Below are 23,610 nucleotides of genomic sequence, written 5' to 3'. Positions count from 1 at the left end.
TGGGGCTATATTGTTTTTCACAATAGGTGACAAACATAATAGTCTAATAAATGGTAGACTCTCTTTTACTGTTTCGGATGACTTAGAGGGAAAATTAGTGACTCCTTCATTAAGGGGGAGCTGGTATTCATTTTTAAAACTGAAAAATATTCATAGAATGGAGCAAATCTGCCAGGGACAGATGATTGATCATATATGGATACAACCAAAAATGAGGTAGTAGAGATACATTTAAAAAGTTAGGCATCAGGTCAGGTTGCAAGGAGTGTCAGAAAACTCTTTATAGTAACAATTGGAATATTCATTGGATATTCCAGTTCAAACTGTTATATTAGTAGAATCAGATTTTTTCCACTTAGCTGCATATTCTCTAACATTTTCTAGTACATCATATTTGCTAATGGCAGTTTGAATACCGTTGTATAATTTAATTGCCACCTTTCCTTCCAGATTAAAAAAGTACTAATTTTATTTGAAGTGAGCTTCAAGAGTACAGAAGTACCCAAAAAAAATCATAGAATTGATAAATAAATTAACCTTGATACATCTATTTTTCAGCAAGTGTGCTTTAAAATGTCTAATTTTTTTTTTTGCCTGGCACAGAATCCAGCATGATCTCTGGAGGGATTGGTGGACACAGAAACCCTTAAAGGTTCGAATAATTAGAGCACACAACTAGTCATGAATAAATGTAATTTACATAAATGTTTTATTCATTAGAAGCCCTTTCATTTGTTCCATTGAGGAGCTTTGTATCAACACTAGTTATGCAAGGTTGAGCATAAAGGACATACTGAAAGAATGCAGCATATTTTCAGTTTTGCTCATTGATGCGAAACCTTTTGTAATGAGAAAGATTATTCAATAGTAATTGATTTTCATGTGCAGAGTTTGTGCATATTTAAATGGCTCCCTCAGATAACATACTTAGAAAATTTGAGATACATCATGGAGTTCGTTAAAATTTGGTACCAAAACATTGGCAAGGTTGGTTCTTAATTTATTTTGTTGCCAACAGTCCCATTTTGAATGATTTGATCTTCCCAAAGCTAGTATTTTAGGTGCAAGAGGATGCAGGTACCTGAAATTCAAACAAGAGTATCTTTTTTCCCCTGCGAGAAGGTGGAAGGTCAGCATGGTCATAAAACTGTATTCAGAACTGTTGACTTTGCTGCCATGACCAGCATTTGTTACCCTTGAGAAAGCGCCACTGTGCCCACTTCTTCAAGTACTGCAGTTTTATGTGGTGAAAAGTTCTCCCATGGTGCTGTTAGAGGGAGTTCCACGATTTGGAGGGAAGTGGCGGGATGGGAAGACCACCTCCTTCCCTTGTCCACTAGGCGACAGATGTCATGGGTTTGAAAGTACTATTTATGAAGCCTTGCAGGGTGTAGAGCATCTTGTAGACAGTGCAGTCAGTCTGTCTATGGAGCAGGGAGTGGATGAACTGCAGTTTTGTTGCAGCTGCACCCATCCAGACAACTGGACAGTATTCCATCACACCAGTTAATTGTGCCATGTAGGTGGTGGAAAGGCTACTGATAGTAAAGAGATGAGACTCAATATAATTTAACCTGCATTAGCATCTGGATGTTAAAAGGGTGTTAACCTAATGCCTGCTTCAATAGAATAGATAAGATATCACACAGTGCAACTTGGAGCCTTGTGTGATAATCTATTTTTGTAATTATAAAATTTCCTGTTGATGTAAAATTTCAAAATATCCCTTTCTAAACTCCTGCGTTAGAACTTAAAACTTAAGCACAAGTTTTGTTCCATTCATTTTTATGTGTTACAGGGAGTCACTGATGCATTTACTCTTTTACGTGAAGTATTGGTGTATCTAACACATTCTCAAGAATCAATAGGATGGTGAAAATGCCACAAAAATTCATTGGTGCAATATCAGACCCCCTTTAAATCATGAAAAGTGCTGGCGATGAACATCTGTGTCCATGTTGCAACTGAGGCAGGAAATGGGGCCATGGGTCAGGTCAGGAGTGGAATCTGCAACCGAAAACTGCAGAGCAAACTCCAAACCTCAGAATCAAGACATGCCATTCCGGCTTGCACTAAACCCCAGAAGTGCAAGGTTTCCTTATCCTCCATCCTATCCCAGGGACCTGGGTTCAACTCCGGCCGAAAGTGACTGTGTGGCGTTTGCACGTTCTCTCCATGTCTGCGTGGGTTTCCTCCCACAGTCCAAAGATTGTGGTTAGGTTGTTAGGCCATGCTAAATTGCCCCTTAGTGTCGGGAGATTAGTGGGCAAAATACTCGGATTACAGGAATAGGGCCTGGGTGAGATTGTCGTCGGTGCAGGCTCGATGGGCCGAATGGCCTCCTCCTGCACTGTAGGGATTCTATGATTCTATAAGATGTACCAGTTGAACACAACCTACTAAAGAGAGAGAGTCAGGAAGCATAAATGACTGCATACCTTTCACACATTCATTTCACTGGAAAAAATCTTTTGAAGGCTTCTTTGTGGTGTTCTTTTTGGCCTGATCTCAAAATACTTTCTAACTAAAACATTTTTTGCGTGCTTTTTGAACACTTGATTGAACCCAGAAACAAATCAGAGGAAAAACGTTAGCAACTGACAACCTAGAAATGCAGCATTGGTGTAGGTACTGCACTAATGTGATAGGCAGGATTCTAACTCAGCTTAGCCAGAGAAATATTGACCAAAGGTTATGTACCTCCCTCCTGGGAGGGAAGAAAAATCACTTGACGTATTCACTGGTTGAAAAGGTAGCATTACAAACAATAGAAGTAAAACAGTAGTCAGAGATTATTTGTACTTTGCAATTTTTACACTTACAGGGGAGGCGATGGCCTTGGGTATTATCACTCAACTATTAACCCAGAAATTTAGCCAATGTTCTGAAGACTCGGGTTCGAATCCCACCAGGGCAGGTGGTGGAATTTGAACTCACTAAAAATATCTGGAATAAAGAATCTACTGATGACCATGAAACCATTGTCAATCGTCGGAAAAACCCATCTGGTTCACTAATGTCTTTTAGGGAAGGAAATCTGCCCTCCTTACCTGGTCCGGCCTACATGTGACTCCAGAGCCACAGTAATGTGGGCCGATGGGCCGAATGGCCTCCTCCTGCACAGAAGGGATTCTATGATTCTATAAAATGTACTAGATGAACACAACCTATTAAAAACCTATCAACTGCCATCTGAACAAGGGCAACTAGGGATGGGCAATAAATGCTGGTCAGCCAGTGACACCCATATCCCATGAAGAATAAAAAATGCCACACTGGATATTTCTATTGCTGTAGCAAGTGAAAGGTGAACAAACACTATGTTCACTGCATATTGCAGACCTTTTAAAAAAATCAAGTGGCTGGAAATAGTTTTGAAGCAGCAACATGCATTTATAGAGGGTCTATTAGTGTAATAAAAACATTTCAAGGCACTTCATAGGTGTATTACACAAAATCTGACACTGTGCCACGTAAAGGACAAGTGATGAAACACTTGGTCAAAAGGCAGACATGCAGAAAGATTTTGGGAGAGAATTGTAGAGCTTAGGACTTACGAGACTGAAGGCATGGCCGCCAATGGTGGAGTGACTGAAAATAACTGGGATTGTACAAGAGGCCAGAATTGAAGGAATGAAGGGAGATGTGAGCAGCAAATTGCCCAGGGAGATCACAGAGATAGAGAGGAGTAAAGTCATGGGGAGATTTGAACACTTGGGTGAGAAGGCTTTTCTGCTTGCAGACAGAAACAAAGTTAATGGAGTGCAGTTGGACAATTAGCAGAGGTCAACTTGCAGGAATAAGACTGGAATAGAGGCTGGTCAGTAAGTCACAGAAAAGAGCCAATTGTTTGAAAACAATTTTATCCTGCTGGGCATAAACGTGAAACATGTGCATTTAAAATGCCAAAAGCCTAATTAGTTGATAAAACTGCTAACTGAGAGAAGATCACCCGTGGCTCAAATAAGACTTCTGTAACGGATGTTGGCTTGGCATGTTTACTCTTGGAGCTGCATGATCTCCACTTGTATAGCACACATGCAGAGGAAAGCAGGATACGGACAATACCAAAACATACAATTATTGTTCATTAAGTAAAATAGCATTCCACAGATCTGCAGGATAGCTCCATGTGCTCCAAATCTACTGCCTGTTCTCAGGCAACTACTGCCCCATCATTGAAAAACATTTTAAATGCCTGTTTAAAATCTACATGCTATTGGCAGCAAAAAGCAGACATTTCGTTTCTCAAAATGTCCCCACAGTACGACATACATAGAAGCATCAAACAAGAAAAGATTGGCTAGCTCATTAAGCCCATCTCAAACAGTTGTAAAGCATCAAATTATGACTCCTAGAATATTCTCTTACATGTAAAGTTTTTTAAAAAGTTTATTAATGTCACAAGTAGGCTTACATTAACACTGTTAAAGTAGTTACTGAAAGTCCCCATGTCATGTAAACAAACTGCCTGCTGTCTACCCCAGTCCAATACTTACAGCTCACTAATTGCTTCAGTAGATATCAAGTCAGGGGTCACATTTAAAGTTTGAATTAATGCCCTCGTGAATTTGCACATATTTTAAGCTCCTGTTATCAACCAATCTTGGTGTTCTGAGACAACAATGCCAAGAAAAAGCATTTGTCCAATCTCCAGAGCATTAACACTTCAACAAGGTCATTGCAGAAAATTCTAGAAATGCAAAAAAAAAGGACTGAATTGTTTGCATTTTGAGAGCCAGATCATAGGGGCAATAAATCTCTCCAATTGTGGCCTACCCCAACTCCAATTAGATGAATTGAGCAATGGAGAGACACAGACACTCCAATTGGCTCCAGCAACACAACTGAGCCAAGGTAAGAGGCAAAAAGGGAAAAGGGGAGCAAAATGTAAAGGTCAGTCCAGGATCCTTGCTTCTAAAATGCCATCCCTGCTGATTGTCACAGCTCAACTTGATCCTATCTATGCTCAATCATTGGGTTATCAACCCTATGAATAGGGTTATCTTTTATTGTATTTCAAAAAAATGTTCTACAGTACAGTATTTAAGCTAGTCAACAAAATCAGAAAAAGAGCCAAAAGATGAATCACCACTAGACCAGAGCACATCCATATCATCAGTGCAGTGGTGTACAGCTAGTGATCATCAAGGAATGCTGACCAATAATTCATTTGCCCACCATGCCCCCTGCACTCCCCGCCACTGAATTTGATTTTAGGAATATCACCTCCCTTCTGGGCTGGAGTACCGCACTTGGAGTAAATCAATGTCCAGCACAGCTTCTGCAAGCTGCTCCAGAAGACCTCTTTAGAATTTCCACTTCTCAGCTCTCCTGCCCAAGTGGGGTTATAACAAAGTCCCATCCATCACAAGTAGTTAAAAAAATAAAAATCAAGCAACTCAAAAGTAGCAGCAATAAAACATGCACTAGGCTCGATGGTTTCCTAAACAAACGTGGTGTGGAGAAGCCCTCCGAAGTCAAGAATCAGCAAGCCCCTTCCATCGGCTCAGTAAATCTGAAAGCCTTGCACCTCATACACACGTGACTGATCAAGATTTAAATGCTTACCTGAGACAAGTTCTAGCTTCTCACCGGGATCACCCTCCGAGTACAGCTTCGGGTGACATCTGTAACCAATCTGACTGATGAGACTAGCAGGAAGTGCGACCAGGTCACGACGAACAAGCACACAGGAGCGATTTTCCACTGTCATGTGGCTTGCCAATTGCCCACCTTTCTCTTGTGCTAAAAGATAAATATGTAAAAAAAACATTTAATTAAAGCAATGTGTCATAACACTGCAGAGGTGACATTCAAATTAACAAATTGGAGTGGTTGGGGAGAAGGAAATTTGAGGTTGCATACCATCTTAAAGATGCAGGAAAATTTGGATTTTTTTGAAATCACAATAAAAGCAAATCACTGTTTCTCCTCAATAAAATACTTTCAACTGAAAATACCTGTGGTTAAATCTGTGTGTAAATGTGACTAATGCTCAGTCAAAAGTCTTTTTGGTCTCAGTTTGATGCTGGCAATCATTAAAGAGCTTCATCAATCGTTCAACATCTCCGGTGATTCACAGGGAACCTGCTTATTATGATAAAATGGAAAGTCTGCCCAGTATTTGCTGCAAAGTATTTTACGATTTGAAACTGATTGTTTCTGCTAATGCTAAAAAAATTGAAGTTAAAACAAATGTGTTAAAAACACACTGAAAAATCTGAATGTTCACAGACCGGGAATTCTCCCAAGTTTTTATTGTACCACTCTTTTGCAGAATTACACTAATTAAAAGGTTCGAGTGATTTACTAGAATCATAGAACATTAAGACAGAGAAGGATGCCATTTAGTTTGAAGTTTATTTATTAGCGTCACAAGTAGGCTTGCATTAATACTGCAATGAAGTTACTGTGAAAATCCTCTAGTTGCCACACTCCGGCGCCTGTTCGGTACACTGAGGGAGAATTTAGCACGGCCAATGCATCTAACCAACATGTCTTTCAGGCGTCAAATCTCCACCAGTTTTTTTGGAAGAGTTAAACTTGCTCCCCTTATCTTGCCCAAATCCCTGCAATTCTTTCTCCCTCAAATGTTTATCCAATACCCCAACAGCTACTATCAAATCTATACCAACACCCTATCTAGCAGTGCATTCCAAATGCTAAACATGTATAGAAAGGCTTTTCCTCATGTCACCTCTTCTTTTACAGTTGTCTTAATTCTACACACCCATGATCAAGAATTTAAAAACTGTATGTTTATCAAATTTGAGGTTTAATGAGAGCACAGATACAAGTAAAGTAACTCATTTCAAAGAATAGGAAGCTTGCAATTTATTTGCCCTGGAATTCATGTTCGTATCTTTACAATGTCACTCAATTATTGCCCACAACTTCCCTACCAACATCAACATAACCATAATTAAAAAACCAAAAAGCCTGCAACATTCGTCTTTTGGTCAAGAGTATTAAATGCAAAAGCATAGACTTGCATTTAAACAGTCTCTCAACCGCTAGTTGTTCCAAACCATTTTCAATCAATTAAGTACTTTTGGAGTTCAGTTCAGTACATGACAGTCAATTTGCATACTGCAATGTCCCACAAACAGCAATGAGGTGGTGAAGCCATTAATTTGTTTACTCGACATTGGCTTTGTTTTGTGATTTAATTGGTACCAATGATCTGCTAGGTTTTGAAAAGACCACTGACGAATGATATATTATGTTCAAAGCTACCCAATAGTGATCAATAAGTGTGTACAGCATAGGAGGCCATTCAACCAAACATTTCTGTACCGGCCCTTTGTTAGAATAATTCCAAGCTAATTCCACTGTCCTGTGCACCCCCCATAGCCTGCATTGTCCTCCACTTCAAACACATTCCTCACTTAAAAGATGCAATGACCACTCTCATAACTTCCTGCAGCAAGTATTCCATGCTTCGACAAGCCTCTGCATAAAGAAATTTATCCTCACCACACCCAACTTCCCAGAGGAAATGCTTTCGCTGTTAATAATTTGCATTTATATACGTCCCAAGCTACCTTACAGGAGTGTTAGCAAACAGAAGAGTTAGTTTTGATGGAACATCTTAAAGGAAATGGGAGTAGGGAGAGAAGCAAAGAAGGAATTCCAGAACTCAGGCCTTAGGCAACTGAAGGCCACCAATGATTAGATAAAATGAATCTGGGATGCACAAGAAGATAGATTTGGAGAGAAAGACTTCATGGAGGAAAGTAGACTTCTTGGAGGGTTATAGATCTGGAAGAGGGAACAGAGACCATTAAAGCCATTAAGGGGTCTGAATTTAAGGCTGTGAATTTTAAATTTGAGGAGCTGCTGGATCAGGAGCCAAAACAGATCAGCAAGTTTTTGAAATATGAGCCAGTGCTTGGTGCCAGTTAGAATATGGAGAACAAGGTTTTGGCTAAGCTGAAGTTTGAGGAAGGTGGAAGATGGGAGGTTGATCAGGAGCGCATTGTAGTAGTCAAGTTTGGCAGTAACAAATGCATGATTGAGGGCACCAGCAGCATGTTGCTGAGGGAGGACAGATGGGTGATATTACAGAATTGGGTCATGGTGGTGAAGACGACATGGAAGATCAGCTCAGATTCAAATAAAACTTTGAGACTATAAACAGTCTGATTAAGTAGCCTTTGAAGTAGTCTGGCAAGCTATTCAGACAGGGCAACTAGGAATGTGTAATAAATACCAGTGATACCAAAAACAGGAGAATACATTTTAAAAATGATTAGTCTCAATATTTCTCCAAGGTACAATAATGCTAGAATCTAAAATAAATTCACAAAGAATAGCTTCATCAATTCATTTTTATAAATGTAATAGCTAAAGGGTTCACCTAATACACATAAGCCACTAACTTTACCCACAAGTTGATCACCTTAACCCTTATAAAGGATTACTTACCTGTCAGTGATCAAATGGTATTATCCTCCCACCATACAAGCAAACCATACAGAATATTTTGGGACAGTTACTAGCAACGTGGACAAGCACAGGATGACCTTCAACTGAAACGTCAGGCCAGATAGTGGAAATACTTGCCGGAAAAGAGGAAGAGCTGGCACTCGGTGATAAGCATTTAGTGCACCACAGTTTCACAAGCGTACAAAACCGCTTCATAATAATGATTCCCAATGCCACAAGATCCTGTCTGCAGGTGGGTCATTGAAAGACGCGCTGAGCAATGGTTAGACAGAAGAATGGTTGGAAAGGAGAACGTCACTCTTGTGCGTCCCTCCTAAAGACTAGAGACACTAGCAAAGATCTGTGCCCTGAAGCAGGAAAAATCAATTGAAAACAACCTACGTAAGGACATACAATACGTAACCACAAAATTAACAGAAATTAGTACTATATTCAATATTACAAGACCAGTAGGATTGTAGAGCAATTTTAGCCAAGTGCTTTCAGTGCTCAAATGAAAGCAAATTGGTCAGAACAACACTTTCATACAAAAAGAAATAGATCAGCCAAAAAGATTGAAACTAATAAAGCTTTTCCAACAGGTATTGAGCAGGCTTTCTACAATAATATTGATGAAAGCTTCTAGAAGGACAAGAGCAGCAGATAACTGGGAACACAACCACCTGTAGGCTCTTCTCCAAGTCACTTATAGAATCATAGAACAGAATCCCTAAAGTGCAGGAGGCGGCCATTTGGCCCATCGAGCCTGCATCAACAATCCCACCCAGACCCTATCCCCGTAACCCTACATATTTACCCTGCTAGCCCCCCCGACATTAAGGGGCAGTTTACCATGGTCAATTTACCCAACCCACACATCTTTGGACTAGTGGGTAATCCCTCTACATCAATGTGGCCATAGCATCACTTTGTTTGGTCTGTACTAGCCACATAGATGTGAGCAAATCAGGTCACAGAATCCATGCAGACCAATCATCCGTTAGACCTAGCCTGAATTTCCTGTCCGATGATTTAAGTGTAAAGTCTGCTCGATTGTATAAAAGAGTCAGCCTCCACCAACAACATGGCTTGGAAATATACTGCTATATCCTGGAACTCTCTCCCCAACAGCACTGTGCGTACCTACACCTCAGGAACTGCAGCAGTTCACCACAACCTTCTCAAAGACAACTAGGGATGGGCAATAAATGTTGGCCTAACCAGCGACACCCACATTCCATAAATGAATAATTTTTTTAAATGCTCATGGAGTGTAGATGGGAATAAGTAACCAGACCGAAACTATCTCCTGAGTAACTTCAGGTTCTCATTCCAATGGCCAACTGAATATCACACATTTGGCCTTCTATTAATTTGGGGCTCCTTTTTCTTTCCAACAGAAGTTTAGAGAAGAGCTGACAGAGGTCTTTAAGCTTATGAAGTTGTTTGATAGGGTAGACGTAGAGAAAGTGCTTCCTCGTGCAGGAGTGGTTATTTATTGTCCAAAATGGAATTCAGGAGGAGCTACTTCACCCATGGTGCAGTGAGAATGTGGAGCAACCTCTACTTGAACAGTAGAGGCAAATAGCATAGACGTATTTAAGAAGAAACTGCAAGTATATGGAGAATGGAATGGAAGAATATATTGATAGGGTTAGCTGAAGTAGAGTGGGAAGAGGCTCATGTGCAGCCTAAATACTGGCGCAGAGTAGTTGTGCCAAATGGCCCGTTTTTTTGTGCAGTAAATTTTACTTAATTCCAAGCAAGTCTCATTTTAACAGGCAGGGCAACTTCCTTCGCAATCCAAAATCCAGTGATAGGCCAATTAAAAAAAACCTGGTCATTTAGAACTTCTCAATGCAAGAACTTTGCTTGTAATCAGACCCTACATACTCACATGATGCCCTTGTTGCTTTTTGCTCAGCCATACGATAGCAACTTTATTCAGGAGGTTGCAATATCTAGCCAGAGTCTTTGAATTAAATGTTATTAGATAACTGCAACTTCATAAGTGGTAGATTCTAAGGCCAATTTTTGGGCCATGTTTTCCAAGTGCAAATTTCTCCAAAGAAACTTCGAGGTTTGTGTAACGTCGTACAAAAGTCTTCACTGGGGTTTGATGGGCAGAAATGACTCTACTGAATTAAACCAATAGTTGCACAGGGTATCTATGTTGATATTTGAAACCATGAATTCCTCAATATCAATGAACAAAACGGAGCTTAATTAACCTTGCCAGATTAGAAACTTTACGTAGCTTTGCAAACACTGAAGCGACTACATTCAGAAGTTCCCCAGGATAAAAACAGCTAGACTGGAACATAGATGTTTAATCAGAATTAAATCTCAAGTAACTTTTAACATTTTAGGGAGGAAAAAACTCAACCAGGTTATAATTAAGTAAATGGAAGTGTTCGGCAGGTTTCTTGGTAAAATTTATTTTACTATATTTTTTGTACTGTATTTTGGGTTTTCAGAACTATTCCCTATTCTGTGCAGTGACTTCTTGTGTAATTATAAACAAATGTATAATTTGTTATGGAAATTCAGTCATCCTTGGGTAAGTAGCCTACTGAAGCTCTATTGGATTGCCATGGTGAATAAGGGACATAGCATCAACATGTATATTTTTTCTTTTATGTGGCAAAACATCTCAAGGTGATTCACAGGAGTGCAATCAAACAAAATCCAACTGCCACCCACATCAGGAGATATTAGGGATAGGTCATGGGACAGCAGTTTTATTCTGGAGGTTGTAATATTTACAACCTTTACCACCTGAATGGTTGTAAATTGGGAGAGGGGAGTGTGCAGCAGGACCTGGATGTCCTTGTTCTCCAGTCACTGAATGTAAGCATGGAGATGCAGCAGGCAGTCAAGGCGGCAAATGGTATGTTGGCTTTCATTGCGAGAGGTTGAGTACAGGAGCAGGGATGTGTTGTTGCACTTATACAGGGCCTTGGTGAGGCCACACCTAGGGTATTGTGCGCAGTTCTGGTCTCCTTCTCTGAGGAAGGATGTTCTTGCTCTCGAAGGAGTGCAGCGAAGGTTTACCAGGCTGATTCCGGGGATGACAGTATTGAATGTATTCAAGAGGCGGCTAGGTATAGCACTTGGGGCGAATGGAATCAAAGGTTATGGGGGAAAAAGCAGGATCAGGTTATTGAGTAGAACGATCTGCCATGATCGTGATGAATGGTGGAGCAGGCTCGAAGGGCCAAATAGCCTCCTCCTGCTCCTATCTTCTATGTTTCTATGTTGAATTAAATGCTATCAGATAGCTGTAACTTCATTCCTCTCAGACTCTCAGTCTTGATCAAAACAGTTGGTTTTAAGGAGCAGAGAGATTTTGGGGAGGAACCTTTTGGAGCTTACAGCTCTGGCAGTGAAGGCATGGTGCCAATGGTGCACTGATTAAAATTGGGGCCAGAATTGGAGCATCCATCAACAGATGGGCAAGTTTTGACAAAATAATGTTCTTTTTGTATGGGGTACAATATCCTGGGTGTAGGTGGGAAGACAAACACGAGAAAGAGACCAAGCACACCCTGCACAAAAAATCAGCACACTGCGCAATGAGGTGACAATTTACACAAGACATTGACCAATAATCATTCTGGCATTAATTCGGAAGGTTAACAATTGAAATGTGGATGGTGACAGAATACCACCTGCTGTTTCACAGTAAGGCAGAGTTTTTTTTTTAGTTGCAATTTTTTTTGCCAACTGTGGCATGGCTGTTCAAACAATCACAGTGACGACACTGGCATTATAAAGGACAATGCAATGCAGCAGCAGCAGTCAATTGGCCTCAATGAGTTGGCATGTAACAAGGCAGGTGGTTATAAATGGAAAACATAACGAGGAAATCCAATCAAGATAAATGGTGTGACATTTAGAAAAGGACTGTACCCTAAACAGAGGTTTAACTAGCTATATGAAACCAAGTTAAATAGATCAGAACATTTCATTTACTGGATCATTGGACACACTGGGGAAGGCGTAAAAACAGAGGCTAAGTAGAAACATCAGCTTTTTGACCTTTAAATGGAACAATTGACCTGAAGTTACTACCAATTCAGAGATGGCAATTACGCTAGTAGTAAAAACAGTGTGAAGGAATGGAGCGCAAAGTACCCTCAGGATTAACTATAGTTGTTTTTAAAAGCTACTGCACAATCCAGGTAGCAAAGCGCAATACATAGCCAACCAGCTAATGAGTGATATCTATGCAGATATGCTATTAATTGCTCTACGGAAATTAAAACAATGGTCACATCATTATGTCGGCAACAATAAAGTAGGCATGAAACAATGTCATTTGCAGCACAAGAGGGCATTTTGTCCATCAGGCCCATGGCAGCTCCTGTCAGAACAATCCTTATGTATCACTACCACCTCTGCTTTGCAAGTTTATTTCCTTTAAGTACCCATCCAATTTCCTTTTGAGATCATGGATTGTTTTTGTGTTCACCACTCATTATCACACACTGCATAAAAATATTCTTCACATTCCCCCTTCAACACTTGCCCAAAATCTTAAATCCGTCTCCCCTCGCTCTTGTGCCAACAGCTAATGGGAAGAGTTTTTCCTCATCTGGCATACGTAAGCCTGTCATAACCTTGCAGATCTCCATCAAATCTTCCTTCAATCTCCTTTACTTCAAAGAGAACAATCTCAACCTTTCCCATCTAACCTGGTAGCTAAGCCCCTCATCTCTGGAAACATTCTAAATCTTCTCTGCACCCTCTCAAGGATCTACACATCCTTCCTGATGTGTGGTGACAAGAACCAGACACAAAACTCAAGCAGGGGCTAAATTAGGAGTTTCCTGAAGGTTCAGCATAACTTCCCTCCTTTTGTATTTGATGCCTTTATTTATGAAGCCCAGATCCCATATGCTTTGCTAACCACTTCCTCAACATGTCCATATTCAAAGATTGATGCACATGCACCCAGAGGCCCCGTTGCTCCTGCACACTTTAGAAGTGCGTAATTAAGTCTATATTACCTCTCCATATCTTTTTGCCAAAATGCATCACTTCACACTTGTGTATTAAATTCAATCTGCCCCTTGTCTGCCAATGCTGCTACCCATCTATATTCTATTGCAGACAACTTATTTCATCCTCAGTTGGCCACTCCAAAGTGTGACATCATCGTAAACTGTGAAATTTTATTCAGTTCTTCAAAATCCAAGTCTTGAATATCCAGGTATAACAAAAGCAGCAGTACTGATCCGGGGCGGGGGGGGGGGGGGGGGGGGGGGTGGAGACTGTCTCCCATCCTGCAGTCTGAAAAGCAACTACCTAATATGGCTTGCTGTTTTCGATCACCGAGTCATTTTTTTAAAAATCCAATTGGATACTGACCCTTCTATTCCAAATGCCTCAATTTTTTTATTAACCAACCTTTTATGTGGTACTTTGTCAAACACTTTATCTTAAACTCCACATAGACAACATAGAACCATAGAATCCTTATGGTGCAGGAGGCTGCCATTTGGCCCATTGAGTCTCCACCAACTCTCCGAAAGAACATTATCCAGGCCCTGCACATTTTTGGACTGTGGGAGGAAACTGGAGCACCTGGAGGAAACCCATGTGGGGGGAGGGGGCAAACAAAGTAGGACCCAGGTGAAAAAATCCAAAAACCAAAAATAAAAGACTTTGATCAGAAAAGCTTTCTCTGAATACAAAGTTAAGATTTAGATACTAAATATTCTTAATGCAGGAATACAGGTTCTGATTACTTCTAACACCAGATTCTAATATAAAGCTACTCTGACTCCTTTACAGTTTAAACGTTTTGATAGAACAGCTTCTATGACAACTCAACTACGAATTGACAAAAGGCCCACTGAAGTCAGTCCATTTCTTTGAAAAGGGACCAGAATTTGCTGGGAAAATGAGTTTAATGTATCCACTCCTATTGGAATGTAAAGAAAACAGCAATTTGTAGTGAAGAGAAGTTTTCCCACAAATCACTGGATGATTTACTTGCACCACCCAACCTTGCAAAAACTGAAGTTTGCCATCATCCTTCCCACCACAAATACAAATTAAAATCACTGCAGAAAATTAGAACTATCTCACTGCACAAAGTCCTCTGTTATTAAAGTGATTTATGGTCTTGACACACCCACTCAACCTTGGAGGCCAGGTAGCAAACTATTTCCAAAAATTTTAAATTTACAAAATGCTTTCTTACTTTTCCTTTGTTTTCTCTTTCCCAACTCAATTTTTCCTCGTCTTGATTTCTATATCTAATTTGACTCCCAATTCACTCCCCATCTCCTCCTTTGCTGTCACGTTCCTTTCTCAATCCTTAAATCTCTCTGGCTATGGTTTGACATTTTGGCAGGAAGAATAAAAAAAGCATATTATCTAAATGTTTTGATTGCAGAGGGATTTGGATGTTTTAGTGCATGAAAGGTTAGTATACAGGTACAGCAAGTAATTAGGAGAGCTAATAGAATGTTATCGTTTACAGCAGGGGAACTGAAAATGAGTGTAGGGAGGTTATGCTTCAGCTGTACAGGGCATCAGTTAGATTACATCTGGAGTACTGTGCACAGTATTGGTCCCCTTAGTTAAGGAAGGATGTAAATGCATTGGAAGCAGTTCAGAGAAGGTTTACTAGACTAATACCTGGAATGGTTGGGTTGTCTTACAAAGACAAGTTAGACAGTACAAGTTAGGCTTGTATCTTAATTATTAATTATTTCTTAATATTGTGCCAGGGATTAATTAGGTGTCATATTTTAAAACTACGTCAGGTGTAAAGTAAATCAAAGCAGAGTAAATTCCCACATATGTTGGGTTTATTTCTTAGAGAATGGTTAGTGTTTGGAATTCTATACCCCAGAGAGATAAGGAGTAAGAGGGGAGAGATACAAAAGTGTCCAGAGGGCCAATTTTTTCCACAGAGGGTGGTGAGTGTCCAGAACAAGCTGCCAGAGGTAGTAGTAGAGGCGGGTACAATTTTATCTTTTAAAAAACATTTAGATAGTTACATGGGTACGATGGGTATAGAGGGATATGGGCCAAATGCAGGCAATTGGGATTAGTTTAGGGGTTTTTTTTAAAAAAAGGGCGGCATGGACAAATTGGGCCGAAGGGCCTGTTTCCAGGCTATAAACCTCTATGACTCTATCTGCTGGAGTTTAGAGTGAGAGGCGACTTGATTGAAATATGCAAGATCCTGAGGGGTTGTGACAGGGTGGATGTGGGAAAGTCATTTCCCCTTGTGGGAGAATCTAGAACATGGTCTCACTATTTAACAAGGTGTTTCCCGTTTAAAACAGAGATAAAGAGAATTATTTCCTCTTGAGGGTTATGTCTTTGGTACTCTTCCTCAAAAGGCAGTGGAAGCAGAGTCTTAAAATATTTTCAAGGCAGAGGTTGATAGATTCTTGATAAGCAATGGGGTTAAAGGTTATTGGAAATAGGCAGGAATGTGAAGCGGAGGTCAGCCATGATCATATTGAATGGCAGAGAAGGTTTGAGACACCGAGTGGCCTCCTCCTGCTCCTTGTTTGTACGTTATTTACCAAGTACACAGATGTCACCTTGGCCTCACCTGCACTTCCAACAATAGTGGTACAAAACAAAAGATTGGAGCCGAAAGGCAAGGCTGCTGAGCTCCGGCTAATTCTAGAAAATTAGAATAAAATTCTAATTTAGAGAAGCTGTTGAGAGGGTTCAGAAAAATCATTGTTTTCTGCATATCCATTTTTGAATTATACTTCACTTATAATTAACATTAGCTCTAATTCAGCCAGCATTATCCAATGTTGCTGGGATTACAGCACAGCATTATGATAAATATTTATGTCCAAATGGGACTTTTGGCCGTGGTATCCTATACCCCATTCTCAGCATCAAGCCCTGCACCAAGCACACCTTGCTATAATTCCCATCCCATTCCAGCAATGCATATTTGCAGATTCTAGATTAACATTAAAAACAGAAAGTTAAACTGCTGTGTTCAAATCAAAAATAAACAAATAAAGCTGACAAATATAATACCCCAAGCCCTTCCATGTCCTGAGGTTTGTGATTAGCTGGGTGGAAACCTACCAAAAGGAAGGGGAGAAAAAAAAACTCTTCCAGATATTAACCTAATCACAATCAGACTGCATTGCCGTGTACTGATTGGATAATTTCATTTCACAAATGAAAAACATTGCCTTATATTTGAGAGGTGACAGTAGTTTGAGATTGTCTTTGTAATGTAAAACTGTTTTTCACACTGCATTTTACAAAAGAAACAGCTTGTCCTGGTTCACCGCATTTTCAGCAAAAGGTTTTCAGGAGGAACAAGTCACTTTGAAGTAATTGTCAAACTGTTCAAACAATATAGAATTAAATGGCGCCATGCTTAAAAAATGAACTATTCTTGCAAGAACAGGAAACTCTGAAGAGATAGGGGAGAGGTGTTTAAAGTTACAAAGGGACAGAGCAGAGTAGATAGGAGATAATGGGTCCCAATAGTTGAGAACAATGACTAGAGGACCATGTTTAGGTAAAAAAGCTTTATGGCAGAGAAGATTTTGTTTTCTCCACAGTCAGTTGCGAGGCTGTGGAATATTGACTGAAACGGAGACTATGTCAGCTTTTAAGACTAGTTTAAAATAGGTCATTTGAAGCAAAAGGAAATATAGGAAGTTGAAATTGGAAGAACTGCTTGTTAAGAGGATAAGTGCCAGCTCACTGGGTTGAATGGCAGGTTTCATGCAATAATCTATGCAGTTGAGGGGAGAAAAGCTTCAATAAAACTCAGCAGGTCTGGCTGCATTTGTGGAAAAAGAAACAAAGTTAATGCTTCGAGTCCAAATGACTCCTCAGAGGCATCTGGCCTCCCGGACATCCACATCTGTGAGGGGTGTGTCGAGCTGCGGTTCCTGAGGGACCGTGTTAGGGAGCTGGAACTGCAGCTCGAGGATCTTAGGCTGATGAGGGAGAATGAGGAGGTGATAGACAAGAGCTATCATCAGGTGGTCACACCAGGGCAACGGGAGGAGGCCAAGTGGGTGATGGCCAGGAAGGGTAAGGCTAGGGTGGTTGAGAGCACCCCAGTGGATTTGCCCCTGCACAACAAGTACTCCTGCTTGAGTACTGCTGGGGGGGACAGCCCGCCTGGGGGAAGCAGCAGTGGCCGTGTCTCCGCAGTGGAGTCCAGCCCTGTAACTCAGAGGGCTAAGGAAAAGAGGAGGAAGGCGGTATTAATCGGGGACTCGATGGTGAAGGGGACTGACAGGCGTTTCTGCGGAGGTAGGCGGGATTCTCGCATGGTGGTCTGCCTCCCTGGGGCCGGGATCCAGGATGTCGCTAGTCGCATCCCGGAAATCCTGAGGTGGGAGGGAGAGGAGCCTGAGGTAGCGGTACATATTGGTACCGCTGATGTGGGTAGGAAGGGAGAAGGGGTCATGAAAAGGGAGTACAGGGAATTAGGGAGACAGCTGAGAAAGAGGAAAGCAAAGGTAGTAATCTCAGGATTACTGCCTGTGCCACGGGAAGGTGAGGGCAGGAATGGAGTGAGGTGGAAGATGAATGTGTGGCTGAGGGACTGGTGCAGGGGGCAGGGATTCAGGTTCCTGGACCATTGGGACCTCTTTAGGGGCAGGGGTGATCTGTATACAAAAAACGGGTGGAACTTGAATCACATGGGGACCAATATCCTGGCCGGTAGGTTGGCTAAGGTTACTGGGGAGAATTTAAACTAGATAGGTTGGGGGGAGGGGAGCTAGAAGAGTTGACTAGGATCAAGGGCGGCACGGTAGCACAGTGGTTAGCACTGCTGCTTCACAGCTCCAGGGACCTGGGTTCGATTCCCGGCTTGGGTCACTATCTGTGTGGAGTTTGCACATTCTCCTCGTGTCTGCGTGGGTTTCCTCCGGGTGCTTCGGTTTCCTCCCACAGTCCAAAGATGTGCGGGTTAGGTTGATTGGCCATGCTAAAATTGCCCCTTAGTGTCCTGGGATGCGTAGATTAGAGGGATTAGCGAGTAAAATATATGGGGGTAGGGCCTGGGTGGGATTGTGGTCGGTGCAGACTCGATGGGCCGAATGGCCTCTTTCTGTACTGTAGGGTTTCTATGATTCTATTTCTAACTCTGAAGAATCATTTGGACTCTTTTTTTTAAAAAAGGAACTATTTCTGCAAGAACAAGAAACTCTGAAGAGATAGGATAGAGATGTTTAAAGTTACAAAGGGACAGAGTAGAGTAGATAGTAGGTGATAGATTCCAATAGTTGAGAGAACTATGACAAGAGCACCATGTTTAGGTTAAAAAAAAGCTTTAGGCCAGAGAAGATTTTGTTTTCTCTATAGTCAGTTGTGAGGTTGTGAAATAACTGTTTCTCTCTCTCCACAGATGCTGCCAGGCCTGCTGGACATTATCAGCATTTTCTATTTTTATTTCAGATTCCCGGCATCTACAGTGCTTTGCTTTCATTATAAATATATTGGCAATTTGTTTCATTGGGTTTGACAACTTGTATATTGGCCAAAAATGTAATCCAAACAGAGAAGTTGCATTGTATTTTAAGATGCAGAACATGCATTTAGCCAGGAAGTGCCACAGATGGCTTAGGGATATTAGAATATTCAATTAACTTTTGTTTTAATAATTTATTACCAAATCAGCATTCGAAGTTTGCCAACAGCTTTACGCGATTGATATCTGTTTATAGAAACTTTACTAAAATCCAAAGCACATTGGTATTTTTATTGCATTAGTTCTGCTAAGCATAGCAGTAGGCCACAATATTTAAACCTGAGCAGTCTTAGTGTTTAAACAATTTGCCTTGTTAGAACAGGCTTTTCAAAGCTTTAACTTGAGTTTTAATAGATGAATATTATAAAGGATTTGCAACGGTGTAACACCATGGGGAAACTGGAAACACTATATAGTTTACGTTTAATGTTTGTTAACGGTTTTTGGCATAATTTAATCAAATGTTTTGGAATGGATCGGAAGTCAACTTTAGGGTGCGAAGCCATAGGTACTGGGGAGAGGGGCAATTTTGAAGTGGGGGGCAGATTAGAATAGAACAGCATGGTATCACTGTTGGCATCTATACTATTACTCATTTACATTATAACCGTGGATTTAGAAGTTTCGCATAAACTGGTCAGAGTTGCATATACCAAACTGAGTGGGGTAGGTGGGACGAGTTGCATCCGAGAAGGCAGTCAGAAATCTATAAAATAAGTTAGATGTGTTAGTGAACAAAACAGTGGCCAATTAAATTTAATACAGATAGAACATGGATATTTATAAATTGAACACAGAATGAAAAATTGACCAAATCATTTCTGAATGGCCAAGGATCAAATTGAGATATATCTAGAAATGTCAACATGCAAGAGTTCAACATACCCAATCATATAGGCAAAGCAGCAAGTAGAGTGCAAGTTAAAGGAAGCCATGCTTATATATGATAGTGCCTACGCAGACCATATTGGGCAGCATGGTGGAACAATGGTTAGCACTGCTGTCTCAGCGCCATTTCCGCTTGGGTCACTGTGTGCAGAGTCTGTACATTCTCCCCGTGTCTGCATGGGTTTACTCCGGATGCTCCGGTTTCCTTCCACAGTCCGAAAGACATGCTGGTTAGATGCATTGGCCATGCTAAATTCTCCGTCAGTGTACCCAAACAGGTGCCGGAGTGTGGCGACTAGGGGATTTTCACAGTAATTTCATTGCAGTGTTAATGTAAGTCTACTTGTGATACTAATAAATAAACTTTAAACATCTTGGGTACTATTGTCCTGTTCTGGTCACTGAGACACAAAGATGACCGTTGAGCCTTGGAAGTTGTGCACAGTGGAGTCACAGTGCTGAACACAAATTATTAAGGGACTGAGCTTTTAGGAATGGTTCGAAAAATTTAGGCTTCCAACCTTGAAAAGAGGTGAGGGAGCTGAAGATTGTAAACCGTGAAAAGGTGAAAGCTACAACAATATTCCAAGTGAAATCATGACAACAGGTTCACACTAAAAGATAAATTTGACATTGATATTAGAATACTTTTTCAATGATTAACACAGAATGGACTTCTGCATTTAACAGTAGAGGTAAAATCCTTGGAATCATTCAAGATAATCTGGATGCTGCTATAGTGAGAAGGAAATTGTAAATTATCCATCTAGATAGATAATGTTGGACGGGACAATTGGCCTTCACCTACGCATCATATCAACAAGAATTTCAAGCAAAACAGAAGTCAGTTAAAGGATGCCTAGTCTGGTTAAATCACATTGAGTACTGCAAACAGTTTTGACATCTCACCTTTGGAGGAAAACAGTGGCTTTGGAGGCAGCAGCATAGATTTACCAGAATGATACCTGGACTCAAAGGATTAAATTGAGGGAAGCAACTACACAATCCCTGGAATTTAGAAGGTTAAGCAGCGATTTGTTTAAAGTTCACAAGAACATATAGGATTTGACCACAGGACCAGAACATACAAGAGCAGAATTAGGCCATTCGGCCCATCAAGTCTGCTCCACCATTCAATTATGGCTGATAAGTTTCTCAACCCTATTCTCCCGCCTTGACCTATCTGTCTTAAATACACCAATGACCCGGCCTCCACAGTCTTCTGTGGCAATGAATTCCTTAGATTCACCACTCTCTAGCTAAAGAAATTCCTCTTCATCGCGGTTCTAAAATGTAGTCCCTTTATTCTGAGGCTGTGCCCTCGGATGCTAGTCTCTCCTACTAATGGAAACATCTTCCCCATGTTCATTCTATCCAGGCCTTTCAGGGTTCTGCAAGTTTCAATAAGATCCTCCCTCATCCTTCTAAACTCCATCGAGTACAGACCCAGAATCCTCAAACGCTCCTCATAGGGCAAGGTTTTCATTCCCTCCCGAGGATCATTCTCGTGAACATTTGATACAGAGAAACTATTTCTGCTAGTTGGGGAATTTAGGGCTCGAGGCTAGAGTCTAAAAATTTAGAGCAAGACCTTTCAGTGGTGAAATTAGGAAATTCCACTATACATAAAGACTAGTACAAATTTCAAACTCTTTGGAAAATGTAAACTGATGTCAGATGAATTGTATATTTTAAATGGGATCAATAGAGTTTTGTTATCCAAAATGTATTAAAAGATATGGGGCAAAGGCAGGGATATGGAGTACAAATCAGTCATGATCCCATTGAATGGTGGAATAGGCGTGATCGCGTACTCCCATGTTCCCATTAAAGGTCTTTCCTCTGATGCTTCAGCCCTCACAGTATCCCACTAAACCCTGCCACACCAGCATTCTTTCTGAACTTACTTTTCTAATGCTTTCCACACTCGGAAGTTCAGTCTCTTCCTTCTGTACCTTTCTCAATCCACATCTTATATTTTAAATATTCACTGTTGATGTTACAGTCAAAGCTGAAAAGATATTCCAAGTGTGGTCCGATCAGTGCACTATAAATGTCCAAAGCAACTTTTATAGGCTGTAACTCTGATTCTAGTTATACACCTCAAGCATAGCTTTGCTCTACAGGATTAACAATAGAGACAATTTACATTTTATTCCCAGATTTGTTTCCAAGTCTCCCTCTGCAAATTAAATTCTATCAGTGCATTGTTTTATATTGATTAATGTTAAATTCAATTCTATCAATTATATAAAATTTACAGCACAGAAATTGACCAATTAGTTTTTTGCTGGAGTTGAATCTCCACATAAGCCTCCTCCTATACCACTTTGTCAAACCCTATAAACATATCCTTGCAGGGTTTTTTGGTAAATATTTAGCTGTACTCCCCATCTCTACTGCCCTCGCTCTTGGTGCTGATATCAAATTTAATGATTTGATAGCTATTTTACAAATGTGTGTGGATTAAGAACACTACAGTTAAAAACACGGTGTAATTTTACCGCTGGCCCCACCCATCGATGGACAGAGTGGGCCGGTAGAATCGCGCGAGGAATCAGAATCACACCAGATTTCTCGGCTCTCAATGTTATAAGAGCCGGATTTCTGGCGCGATCAGCCTCTCACTGAAAATATGAAACAATTAATCTATATGGGCGAGAGGCTGAATAATTAATTTAAATATATTATAACGTTAGTTTGCATGTGTTTAGTGAGCTCAGCGCTCAATCATTCGGGCTCACTTGCCTTTATGGCCTCGCCGGGAGCGGTTCTCTCCAGCAAGGAAAATACCTGCTCTCCATGAACGGGGAACAGTCGTGTTGGCCTTGCTGGTGGAACCTCAGGGAGGCCAAGGGCAAGGGTGGGTGCCCCTTGGGACCTGGGCAATGCCCACCAGGCACCTTGCCCTATGGGGGGCAGGGCCTGAAGCAGCAGCCCACTGCCACTCTGCAACAGGATCGGATCGGGAAAAGGGGCTAGATGTCTGTGTGTTGTGGGCTCGCGATCGGCCACTGGCTCCCACGATTGTGGGGGTTAGGGGGGGGGGGGGGGTGGTTCAGACTCGCTCCAGCAGCAGGGGCCTGACAGAGAGCTGTCAGGCCCCTGCTCCTGAAATTGCACGTGTAGCATCAGAGGTCTGCACGTGCGCAATAGCTCCTTCTACAGGCTGTCTGGCGAACTCTGCGCACTGACTCTAGTAAACACTCCCCCACCAGTTTTATTCCATCCCAGGTTCATTTTTATCAGTAAAAAGGCAAAATACTGCAAATGCTGAAAACTTGAAATAACAGAAACAGAAAATGCTGGAAAGACACACCAAGTCTGGCAGCATCTATGGAGAGAGAAACAGAAATAATGTTTCAGGCTATTGACCCTTTGTCAGTTATGATGAAAGATCAACAACTTGAAACCTTAATGCTGTTTCTCTCTGCACATATTCTGCCGATCTGCTATTTCCTGCCTTTTCTGTTTTGTTTTTATTTCTTTCTTAAATTAGTTCCTTGTCTGTCCCTAGATCTGCAAGATCTTCAGTTTAATTATGTTTTACATGTCATGCTTTCTGGAAATCCAAATAAACTACATTATGGTGAGCACTGCTATTTGTCTGTAATCATCTGAAGGAAATTGAGGTGGTTTGTCAATCAAAATCTTCCCTTTCTAAATCCATGTTCACTGCTTATTAAGTTATTGCTACTGTGCAGACTCTCAATGGATTCACTGACTTCAGCCTTATTGATATTAAATTAATGGAGCTGTAGTTGTTTGGAACAGAAATGATATCCTTTTTA

General features: G+C 40.9%; 1 protein-coding gene across 4 annotated transcripts in view; it reads right to left on the bottom strand.

Annotated features, from left to right (window-relative positions):
- LOC144502405 (nucleus accumbens-associated protein 2-like) overlaps nucleotides 1–23,610 on the bottom strand; it is a 95,022-nt gene that overhangs the window by 9,389 nt on the left and 62,023 nt on the right. For all 4 annotated transcript variants that reach the window (XM_078226273.1, XM_078226270.1, XM_078226271.1 and 1 more), the window contains exon 3: nucleotides 5,572–5,748. In XM_078226273.1, the coding sequence (XP_078082399.1) occupies nucleotides 5,572–5,748 (177 nt within the window). The remainder of the gene's footprint in view (nucleotides 1–5,571; nucleotides 5,749–23,610) is intronic.

This window comes from Mustelus asterias, chromosome 13, assembly GCF_964213995.1.
Source record: "Mustelus asterias chromosome 13, sMusAst1.hap1.1, whole genome shotgun sequence".
In the NCBI taxonomy this organism is placed as follows: Eukaryota; Metazoa; Chordata; class Chondrichthyes; order Carcharhiniformes; family Triakidae; genus Mustelus; species Mustelus asterias.
This window is presented reverse-complemented; position numbering and strand designations above follow the sequence as displayed.